A 12,584-nucleotide genomic window follows, 5' to 3' on the forward strand; every position below is an offset into this window, starting at 1 on the left:
TTTTTATATATTTTTTTTATTATTAGATTTGTCCCATTGTTACACTGTTTCTTATTATTGTTGTGAGCCTCCCCGAGTCTTCGGAGAGGGGCAGCATACAAATCTAATAAATAATAATAATAATAATAATAATAATAATAATAATAATAATAATAATTTGATATTTATTCAGTGCTTCTATCCATCAAGCTATCATTTTAAGGAAGTAGTAAACACATTGTAAAAAATTTAAAAATAGCATGCAAAGGTATTAATCGTTTATATGTAACTAATATGTATATTAAATACTAATTAAGAGATGCCTATATCTAGACTAATATTTCTCAACCTTGACCATTTTAAGATGTGTGGATTTAAGCTCCCAGAATTCTCCAGCTACCATAGGTTGAGAAACATCGATCTAAACTAGATAGAAAGTATTATCTATACTACTTGTCACAAATAGGAAGACAAGCAGAAGAGACATGTTCACTGGATAATTCACTAAACATCTTTTCTCTTCCCACACTTTACATGGGGTGTGGGGGGGGAGAGAAGTAGCTAGACACATATCTTACACTGCATGAGTGACAATCACTAGGATTTTCTCTGGTGTGGATCTGCCATTAACCTTTTGGGAGCAAGCCCTTTGTACACACCTTAAGAAAAGGACAGCTACCATGGCTGGCCAAGCCAGAGAAATAGGCATTACTCTGTCTCAGGAAGAAAATGTTTGCAGGGAAATAGTTAAAAAGATCTAAATGGAAGGAGGCAAACTTCTGCTAGAAACACCATTTATATATGTCAGACTCCAGTGATAATGATCTTCTTTGATTTGTTGTGTTGTGTACATGAAGATCTCATTAGTCACACCATAGTGACATCGGTTTCAACATTTGTCTTCCCTCAGTTATGGCTTTGAGCAACTGGGTCAGGTACAACTAGAGAGTTTTCCTTGCATTTAGTACACAGAATCATTTTTCATTTGGAAATATATCCACTTCTTCACAGAGCAAATTAGCCATAAGGGCTGGTGGGCATCTGTAGTTCTTTCTTCCATGAATTGGAAAATCTCCGAAAGCCATCTATATTTGTTACCATCAGCACATATTCTAGTATGCATGTATTTAATTTACCAGAATATCTTATCTTCTCATTTGACTGTTCAAGGAGACTAACCTGAAAATAGAGTTCTTGTGAAGACCTTACAGCAGTCAATTGGATGATGTATTCTACTTGATTATGATAGGATGCTCTGATTAATTTATAAATTGCTGAAATTAATAACTTTTACTATGGATATCTCAATGTTAAATAAATTAATTTTTGGTTTACCATGAACATTTTGGTTTATGCTGGGGTATTTGCCCATTGCGCAATTCAGCTGTATACATGACAGGCAGACAGATAACAGATCAATCAAATACAGAATACTTTTTTAAAAAAATGAAAACTATACTAGTCTCCCTTCCTTTTCACTTATCAGCAAACACACACACACACACACACACACACACACATTTCACTGTCAAGGACTTCAGGAACTTCTTTGCACAGCAAGGCCAGCAAGGCTTTCCTGAAGGGCTCTGCAGTCAATAACAGATTGATTGATTTGGAGCTCTGTTATCAGCTACAGAGCCTTTCAGGAAAGTCTTGCCGGCTATATCAAAAGAAATGGGGTGAGATATGCGAGGCCTAGCTACAACTATTGGAAAGTAAGCAGTAGAGAAGCTCCAGCACCCCATCCCCATCCCCACTCTAGCTTAATTTTTACATGTTCACTCTGGAGTGGGTGGGGTCTTAATTAGGGCTAATTTTGGAGATACTTATTTATTTATTTATTAGATTTGTATGCCGCCCCTCTCCTCAGACTCGGGGCTGCTCACAACAGTGATAAAGAACAATATGTATTGACAAATCTAATAATTTAAAATCTAAAATAGCAATTGTACATTTAAAAAAATCTAAAAACAAGGAACCCCAATATAAAAAACATACATACAGTCATATCATGCACTAAAACTACATAGGCAGGGGGAGATGTCTCAGTTCCCCCACGCTTGATGACAGAGATGGGTTTTGAGGAGTTTACGAAAGGCAAGGAGGGTAGGGGCAGTTCTAATCTCTGGAGGGAGCTGATTCCAGAGGGTCGGAACCGCCACAGAGAAGGCTCTTCCCCTGGGTCCCGCCAGACGACATTGTTTAGTCGACGGGACCCGGAGAAGGCCAACTCTGTGGGACCTGACCGGTTGCTGGGATTCGTGCAGCAGATAGGGCATATATTGGGTGCAGAAACATCAAGCTAGGGCTTACTTTCTGAGTAGGTCATATTTTGGGGAAAACATGGTGTATATTCACACACAAACAGAGAGAGAGAGTTTTCATCACATGATTTTTAAGTAGTGGTTTTCATTCCCTTCTTCACTGGCCCAAGTTTACATATCTGACTTTGTTCCTGTGACTTTGATTAAAATTGACCATCTACCTATTTCCAACTTGGTCCCTTAACAGATACACCAAACTGGCTCTCTGAATATAGGTATATCAACAATTTAATTATTAAGGGTGATAAAGGGACTTCTGGCAGAAGGAGCTGGTTGGAAAAAAGAAAGAAGAGCTTTGGATTGGTGAACTATATAAAAAGTAGAATGCAACTATTATAACTGGCCTGTGGACTCAGAAGTTCAGTTCAGTTCGCTCAATTGTATTTTTTTCCAAAAGAAAACATAAAGAATGCACAGCTCTTACATCTTTGTGATTCCAAACACTAGCCCATGCTATTTCAGAGGTTTTCCCTGCTGCATGTTATTATAGTAGGTTTTGACTTACAATAACAATTGGAACCAGAATTTCTGCTCCTGAGCAAGACAGTTGTTAAGTGAGTCTTGCAATCATTAAGTAAATCTGACTTCCCCTACTGACTTTGCTTGTCTGAAGACACCAACCACTGTTACAGACTTTCAGTTTGATGGTTCTAATTTACTACTAATAACTGAGAATCCTATTTATTTATTATTTATTATTTTATTAATTGGATTTGTATGCCGACCCTCTCCGAGGAGTTGGGGTGGCTCACAACATATAAATCCAAGACAAATCCAACAAATACATCTAAAAATCCAATTAATATAGCTAAAAAAGACTTTAAAAGCTCTAATATAATTTAAAATCATTCATCACCATTCACTCAACAAAACATACTAAACACTCGTTGGTTAGGGGGATAGGATCTAATGGCCCCATGACTGGCAGCATAAATAGGTCTTTAAACTTTTACGGAAGGCGAGGAGGGTCGGGGCAGTGACAATCTCTGGGAGGAACTGATTCCAGAGGGCTGGCCCCCCCACAGAGAAGGCTCTTCCCCTAGGCCCTGCCAAACGACATTGTCTGGTTGACAGGACCCTGAGAAGGCCGACTCTATTCATCTAACTGATCTACTTCTTCATAATTCTATTTAAATATTTAATTGACATTTCTCTGTTTGGGAGCCCCTTTGCATAAGCGTTAAATTTATGCTTCTTGATACAGAAATTGCTTATCTGAAGATAATGGTGGAGGACTTTCACATATTGCTATAATACATTAGAGGAGATATATTAACTTCAGTTTAAGTACCTTTGCCCCTGGCATGGCAGGTATACCTTCACGGCCATCAGCTCCAGGTAAGCCCTGGAAGAAAGAAATAGTACTAGTCACACTAGTATAGATAAATCACACACACTTTTGCCTGGTCTTGTGAGTCAACATAAACTTGTTGTAAACATAAATAATAAATTCCATTATACCTAAGAATCATGGCATACATACTGTTTCTCCTTTTGGCCCAGGGAATCCAGTAATTCCTCTAATGCCTTGTGGGCCCTAAAAATAACAGGCATTTTATTAAAAAAACAGCATGGTGAAAATATGATGTGCATGTCAATAGATATGAACAAAGCAAAGGAAATGACACATTTCAGATATTTTTATGATTGAGTATTGGCATTACCTCCCATCCATTTTTGCTTTCTAAGTTCTTTTTCGTGCAGCTTTCAATATATACTGGTTTAATTTCATCACAAAGTCATGCTAAAAGCAATATAACTTACTGACACTTAGATATGTGGAATCCGTGTCATTATATGAAATAAACTCTGCACAAACTCCATAGGTCATATTTGGACTTGTATTCCAATCAATGTCCCTACTTTTAGCTGCCAGACTGGAGGTATTCTTATTTTTCTCCAGTTATTACAAGGCTATAAAAAACTTACCCTCTCTCCGTTGGGACCTGTTTCTCCAAGTGAACCTCGTGGTCCCTGATCACCCTAGAGAGGAATGTAGATAGTGATTAGCAATCTCTGAGCAATTTCTTGAAGCACTCACATCAACTCATTAGAGTGATTGCCATTTACAGGAAATGCACATTGACTCCAATTGTAGCTTCTCATACTACGAATCTTCTGTGTGTCTAGCTTGACCTGGAGCAAATATGTCCCTCTAATTATTTTTTCAGACTTTGGACATATGAAACCATAGTCAGTTTGTCCAGAAAAATGGACACTATCCATCGTTTCTGGTTGCATCAAAAGCAACATTTTTTCCACTTCAGTTCGAGGCATCCCCAATGGCCAGTCTTCTTTAAATTACTGTATTCTGAAACCAAGAAGTCACCTATCCCATTAGGAACCCAGGAGGGAGAAAAAAATGGAAAAGCAGATATTTGGGGTGCCAGTTTTGAGGTTCCCAAGAGATCAAGTCCCCCAGAACAGAAGAGTGGCTCTCCCTCTTCCCAATCTCAAAAGTACAGTCACCCTTCCCTAATTTATACTATATATTGCTGCACTGAAGTGTGAAGGCAGCAGTCCCCAAACTTTCTGGCTCTGCAGAGTAGCAGCAGGGGGAAGGAATGGCTTTGCATGCACGCCTGCCACTTGTGCAAATGCAGTTTCACACACTTGCCCGCCATTGGCATGTCCCAGTTCCCAACAGGTCACTGACCGGTACCAGTCCACAGGCCATGAATTTGGGACCCATGTGTTGGGCCACTACCGTAGTGTCTGGAAAATTAGCATTTTTGGAATGAAAATTAAGATAAAAGATTTTGTTCATGTGAGGGTGAAGACAATCATTTTAATTCTATCAGTAGGCTAAAGGACTTTAGGATTAAGCAGATTAACTCACAGTTGCCCCAGGAAGACCTTGAGGACCAGGCTCTCCATCAAAACCACGAACACCCTATATTATAAAGACCAAGAAGAATGATTATTATGATTCAAAATCTCCAAATATTCCACTTTCTTAGCAATTCCAATAAGGACAAACTCAGTTTTACATCTGTCATGACTTGGTTCCTACACCCCATTCCATTCCCTTTCAAGTGAGTAGCACAAGGATTATATGTGTTTGAAGTGGGGGCATTGGTTTCTTTACAGATCCTCTTCTCTCTTGAAGGAACACTTCCAGTAAATGGTGGTGAGAGAGGAGAGAACTGTCCAGAAACCTCTACATTATGATACGTTCAGGGATCCCACTTTTCCTTACTTCTTTTCAACATCTACTGGAAACTACTTGGAGAAGTCATTCATCAGCATGGTGTTCAGTGTTATCAATATGCCCTGGGCTGAAGAAAAATTGCAGTGGAAATGCTGACCCCAGACTTGAAGGATCTGTTAGGGTCTAGGTGGGGAGGAAGACTGAGTCTAAGATGGAGTAGCTCTAGATTTATGGTCTAATATTATTTCAGGGATTTTTTTAATGAGTGCTTTGTTTGTACTCACATATTCAGAAATGGTATACAATTTAGGAGTTGTTTTAGTTTACTTTTTGTTTGAAGAGCATAGGGCAACTAATTTCTTTCTCTAATTCTACCCATGGTTTTTCCTCTAATAATTGTAATTCCATTAGCCTATCAATATGATATGCGTCCCTATAATACTCCAAGTTTGGATTTCCCCAACCTCCCTCGTCCTCCGTTGCTATCAGCCATTTTTTAAAAATTCTTGGTCTTTTATTACCTTCTATCCACACGTTCAATTTAGTATCCCATTCTCTTATCTTTCTTATTGGGAAGGTTCCATGCATTACTTGTAAAATATATAGCATTTTTGGGATAATCATCATCTTTAAAGCTCTTACTTTAGCCAATCTTCTCAAATTTTTATTTTTCCAGTTCTTAATTTGTTTCTGAATTTTTTTCCATATTAAATTATAATTAAATTCCACCATTTTTCCCGGGTTCTTTAATAACCATACTCCTAAATATTTCATTTTCTTGCTACCCAGTTTTAAACCCGATACCTTCCGTATTTCAATTTGTTCTTTAGGCCCTGTATTTAAACAAATAATTTCTGATTTTTCCATATTCACTCTTAACCCTGATTGGTTTTTAAACTCCTGAAGTATTGTAATCATTCTTTTAATCATATCTATTGGTGTTTCTGTGACTATTATAGCATCATCTGCAAATAAATTTAATTTTAATTCCATACTTCCTATTTGATATCCCTTCCATTGTATATCTTTTCTAATTTTATTTACTTTTTGTTTGAAGAGCATAGGGCAACTGTGGCTAGGAAGACTTTGCAAGTACTTCTGGTGTATCAGTCGTGGCCATTTTTTGGTTCAAGATGCCCTAATCATGGTCACTGATGTCCTAATCCCTTCCAATTGGATTTCTGTGTTCTGTAAGAGGCTGCCTTTGAAAAAAAAATCTAAAAGCTACAACTAGTACATAATGCAGCAGCCCAAGCAGTGATGAGTATTATCCCATCAAAAACCCAAGTGATCCTCTGCCTTGGCTTTTCCACTGGTTGCCACTAAGCTTCTGGATATGACCCAAAGTGCCGGCTATTACCTTTGATCTCCTACATGGTTCTAACCCTGGTTATATAATAGAGAATATATCTTCTGACATTTATATACAATATGTCACAGAAGTGAGTACACCACATCACATTTAGTAAATATTTAAGTACTGTATATCTTTTCATGTGACAACACATGAAAAAATATACTCACTACTTTATAACTCCCAGAGCTCCCCAGCCAGGCAATCTGTAACAATTGTAACAGATCTATAGCTAAATCGCAAACCCCAAAAATGTAGAATTGGAGAACCTTTATCTTTCAAATAAATGGGAATATATATTCAAATTTGTAGATACAAGCTTATCTACATATGCCCTAGTGAGAAAACAAGCATAATTAAATGAATGTCCTCACATATATTGTTTTTATTATTGGATTGTACATGTTGTGTTTATTATTGTTGTTAGCCGCCCCAAGTCTGCGGAGAGGGGCGGCATACAAATCCAATAAAAAATTATTATTATTATTATTATTATTATTATTATTATTATTATATCAATTCTTTTGTAAATCAGGAAACCACTCAATTAATCAACGTTGCCAAACAATTTGAAATCACAAATGTATAGTTGATGCTACTTACTTTATCTCCTTTAGGACCCATAATGCCAATAAAACCTCTTAACCCTTGAGGTCCCTGAAATGCAAAAGACTCATGAAAACATGCTCATGCACATGATTGATCACATACAAATATGTGCCCACTTGCTTTGGATAAAACAGTTTTTAAACATCTTCTATGTCCATTCTTGTGACATAGTGTCTTACTTTAAAGCTTTTCTATTGATTCATTTAAAAAGAAAAACCTCCCAAAATCTTAAGGAAATTAAATCTTAAGGAAATACACTGTTCTTTTGAAGGACAGATACTGAAGCTGAAACTCAAATTCTTTGGCACATAATGAGAAGATAGGATTCATTGAAAAAGAAAAATGAATGGGGAAAAATGAAAGCAAAAGGAGAAGGAGACAATAGAGGATGAGTTGCCTAAATAGTGTCATTGATGCAATGAACATGAATTTGAGCAAACTTCAGGAGACAGTGGTGGACAGGGCAGTCTGGTGTGCTATGGTTCATGGGTCATAAAGAGTTAGACATGACTTAGTGACTGAACAACAACAAAACCTTAACCATCTGTATGAACTCAGTTCATATGTATGAACTCAGAACTTCCCCCCAAATGACGTACTGTGAGTTATCTTTTGTGAAATCAGCTCCCAGAAATAAAATCAATTTCCTTTTTGTTACTATTCAGAAGATTGTAAAATGTCAGTTATATTTAAAATCCTATTGAGATGCAACTAATGATATGTTGTTACTTTAATTGTACGCCATGTATTATTATTATTATTAGATGCACTGTAGAAGTTATTATCAATTGTGAGAGCTGCTTAGATTTGCTCTTGACTGGTGTGTTGTGAAAGTACTTGCAGTTAAGTCTAAAGAAACAGCCACCAACACACATACTTTGGCATTACAAGTAGTCCTTGACTTCAAGCATTTGCTTAGTGACCATGGAAAATTACAATAGCACTGAAAAAAAGTGAGTTTTTCACACATGACAATTGCAACATCCTCGTGGACTCCCATTAGTTTGACGAGTAGAGTAGAGTAGAATAGAATAGAATAGAATAGAATTCTTTATTGACCAAGTATGATTGGACACACGAGGGATTTGTCATTGATGCGTATGCTCTCAGGGTACATAAAAGAAAAGATACATTTGTCAAAAATCGTGAGATACAACACTTAATGATTGTCATGATCTTCTGAACGGTCATGACAACATAGTCAGATCAGGAACTTATAATGATAGGGGGTAGATGGCTTCACTTAGTTTTTTACATCTCAATATGATGAAACACAATGAAAAACTTAAATAAAAGGAAATACTTTACTGGAGGGCCCTGATCTCCGATATCACCAATTCGTCCTTGTTCGCCTTCTTCTCCCTAAAAATATATACAAGGCACAAGTTAGTTAATAACACATTCGAAAAATTAGCATACATAATTTAGTCTGTTTCCCTCGATATTATCTATTGTGTTATTTATGTATTTCCCATATATGTAAGTGTGGAGGCAGAGCACATTAAAATAGGGCTGACTTACACCTGTATTTGAGAAAGAGTGTAACCAGGCAATAAAGGGGATGAAAAGCTGATGGTACACAATATCACACTAAATCATTACTGCTTTCAGCCATGGTTGATTGAACAAACTATATGCTAAAGCATAAACTGTAGTTTACAAATCACAAGATTTGTTCACATGCCATAAAAAGAAAAACAAAACGATGCACATTATTTTTAGTGATTCAGAGGGCCATTAGTTGCTGTAACTAACTGCTATGAAAATAGTGGAGAAATGCTAAGATTAATCTACGAAGATTGTTATTATTCTTTTCTTAAATACACAGCAACCTAAAACATTCTTCCTCCATAAACCATCACTCTCCAACATGTAATGATTTGCATGTAATCACGTTCTACTTCCTCTTACCTTAAAGCCTTGTTTTCCTGGTTCTCCAATCTCACCTTTTGCTCCTTTGTAACCCTAAAATATAAAGCAAATATATTTTCACTGATGCTAAATATGCCACTGGAAACATTGCCTATTAAAAAAATAATAGGTTTGGATATTTTAGCTATGTGAAACCAGCCATTTTCCTAGTTTGATGTTCTCCAAATGTCTTGGACCTCAATTCTCAGAATCCTCTTAACCTGTGATCATATCAGCTGGTAATGATGTGTGGTATGACCTGATATAGCTGGAGGATATCAGGTTGGAGAAGTTGGAATTAAAACATTTAAATCAGAGTTCTCAAAAGTGTTCAGTATGAACCCTCAAGAATTAATAGGATCATCCATTGTTATTACTATGGTTTTATTATTTATTTATTTATTAGATTTGTATGCCGCCCTTCTCCATAGACTCGTTGGTCACACAATCATCCAGAATTTGGTGTCTTTATCTACCTATTGAGTTCTACCCAAGGACCCACAATAGGCAGATGTTATTTGATGGCGTTAAAGGTATTCCAAGTAAAAGCTGCCATTGCAATTGACGGATGGTGATTTTATCAATGCCAATGGTGTTCAAGTGTGGCTTCAGTTGTTTTGGCATTGTATCCAAGGTACCTATTACTATTAGTAGTATCTTTGCTTTCATTTGCCACTGTCATTCTACAGTAGAACCCCGACTTACGAGACTAATTGGTTCCGGAAGGAGGCTCGTAAGTCGGAACGCTCGTATGACGAAACATTGTTTCCCATAGGAAACAATGTAAAGTCAATTAATCCGTGCAACAACAAAAAAAAACCGCTGCCGCCGAACGCGGAAGTTAGCGTTCGGCTTCAGGAGACAGCTGCGAAGCGGCGCGTGTGTTTTAAAATGTCGCAGCCGGCCTGGGGGGCTCGAGGGGTACTGGCAAGCCCCCCAGGCCGGCTGCAACCTTTTAAAACACGCGCGCCGCTTCGCAGCTGTCTCCTGAAGCCGAACGCTAACTTCCACGTTCGGCTTCAGGAGACAGCTGCGAAGTGGCGCGCGGGATACGAGCGCCAAGGAGCTGTCTCCTGAAGCCGAACGCGGAAGTTAGCATTCGGCTTCAGGAGACAGCTCCTTGGCGCTCATATCCCGAATGTGAGCTCGGGAGGCGAACAAAAATGTTGCTCCCCTCCCAGCTCTTATCTCGAGTAGCTCGTAAGTAGAGCTGCTCGTATGTCGAGGTTCCACTGTATTTCTATTTGCTGGCCTTTATATTTTGTAATTTTTCTCCAGGTCTTTCTCTTCAATTTTGCTGTCTCCAGGTACTGCAACTTCCACTACCCAGATTTTCTTTTTCTTCTTCTTTTGGCTTTCTTATTGACATTTGTTAAGTCTATATTATGTGGTAGGTATTTTGTTTGAAGCACTTTAGCTTTTTCTATGAGCTTGTCTATTTTGTGTTCCCACCAGCTCTGGCTTGCAGACAAATAGTATTTCTTGCAGATATTCCATTGTAACATGATTTCTACTTTGTCATCCTGTGTTTCTAGTCCGTCTGTGCAGTCTTCTTGCAGCAGTTTAATTCATAGTACTATTGCTCTATGTAGCATTTATTAAATTGTTAAATGGTTTTCATATAATAAATGTTTGTTTCATGTTCCAGTGACATTTAACCTTAACTCCAGATTGTTATGGTACTGCTGTAACATTGTTTGAAACTTATCAACATCCAACAAATATACAATCATACCCAGAATGTATCGTGCCCATCCTCTCTCCTACCTTCATGCCCATCATTCCAGCAAATCCAGGATGTCCAGGTGTGCAGGCATTTGGACACTAAAAATGAAACAGTGAACTAAGTTAATAAGGAGAAATATTGATTAGAGAAATTCTGTTTACTAATTTACTATAATTTAATTAGTATGACTGTCCACTCTAGAAGACTCTGGGCAGTTTATAAAAGTCACATAGAGACAATTCTCCTACCTCCAGTAAAACAATTAAGACCCCTATAGATATACTTTATGTACAAAACAACTAAAGGCCCAATGGCACAAACAGTAGAATAAATATGACAGCCCCCACTCATATAAATTACAACCACATTAACCCCAGACCTGGAAATACAGCCAGGTTCTTAGGGCTTTCTGAAAGCCCAGGAGGGTGGATGTCATCCATAAAAAGGAAGATAAATATCTTACCAGTGGATCTCCACCATGGTGGCTAACTGTTCCCTGAAGTAGATTAGCAAAGTTTAAAATTAGAATAGCAATGGATATTGCCAAGCATCAAGTTGAATGAATAAGGCTAGAAGTATAGATCCACAAATGCAGTAAAGGAGCTTTTTAAAAGGTCAACGTTATTTTCCACCACCAGCAGAGGACCTATTTAAACTCACAGACAGAATCAATATTGAAAAATGTAGGACCTCTTTCCCTATAAAATTGGAATGTGCCTTTACAATTTTTTTCAATTCAGTATTACATTCTCCATTCATGCTGCGAATTTGTACATATGCCATGTAGAAGAAGCAGATTTCTGGCTTTTTGACTGCATTCAATAAATAGGATGAACTACAAACATGGGCAGCCTTCATACATTTGCCCTTTTACTCAGAAAAGATGAATTAGTACTGCATTGGATCAACTGGCACCATTGGAAAATAAGCCAGAACAACATGTATGTAAAATAGAATGCAAAGGGCCCACTTGCCATGCTATGCAAAACTTGGTAATGTTGACTAGAGTAGGATTTCCCTAGTTGATGGGCACTGGAGTTCTCCAAAAATGTAATGGAATTCCATGAGAGACTAACAGATGGAAAAAAACATAGCCAAGATGTCTACAGCAATTAAAGAACAGAAGAAAGACTGGGGCTTGTTAATTGCCATTCAGAAGTCATCCCCTTTCCAAGGGTCTTTATGATCATGACAAAATAATAATAATAATAATAATAATAATAATAATGATAACAACATTATTATTATTATTATTATTATTAGCTATTATTAGCTAGAGAAATTAGTGAAATATGAAGATCTAAAAATCGAGCTGCAATGACTCTGGCATAAGCCAGTGAAAGTGGTCCCAGTGGTACTTGGCCCGCTGGGCGCAGTGCCAAAGGATCTCAGCGGACATTTGAAAACCATCGGAATTGACAAAATCTCCAACTGTCAATTGCAAAAGGCCGCTTTACTGGGATCGGCAAACATAATTCGCCGCTACATCACGCAGGCCTAGGTGCTTGGGAAGCGCCCGACTGGTAATGA

The 12,584-nt window shown here is 37.7% G+C and overlaps 1 protein-coding gene across 1 annotated transcript in view; it reads right to left on the minus strand.

Moving 5' to 3' along the window:
• Positions 1-12,584, minus strand: part of LOC139173930 (collagen alpha-1(IX) chain-like) — a 73,475-nt gene that overhangs the window by 19,852 nt on the left and 41,039 nt on the right. Inside the window, exons 14-22 of the mRNA XM_070763920.1 lie at positions 11,518-11,550; positions 11,096-11,152; positions 9,329-9,382; positions 8,726-8,779; positions 7,412-7,465; positions 5,143-5,196; positions 4,233-4,286; positions 3,787-3,840; positions 3,595-3,648 (exon numbers count right to left, since the gene is read on the minus strand). Coding sequence (XP_070620021.1) covers positions 3,595-3,648; positions 3,787-3,840; positions 4,233-4,286; positions 5,143-5,196; positions 7,412-7,465; positions 8,726-8,779; positions 9,329-9,382; positions 11,096-11,152; positions 11,518-11,550 — 468 coding nt within the window. The remainder of the gene's footprint in view (positions 1-3,594; positions 3,649-3,786; positions 3,841-4,232; positions 4,287-5,142; positions 5,197-7,411; positions 7,466-8,725; positions 8,780-9,328; positions 9,383-11,095; positions 11,153-11,517; positions 11,551-12,584) is intronic.

The sequence above is a fragment of the Erythrolamprus reginae genome, chromosome 1 (genome assembly GCF_031021105.1).
Source record: "Erythrolamprus reginae isolate rEryReg1 chromosome 1, rEryReg1.hap1, whole genome shotgun sequence".
Taxonomy (NCBI): Eukaryota; Metazoa; Chordata; class Lepidosauria; order Squamata; family Dipsadidae; genus Erythrolamprus; species Erythrolamprus reginae.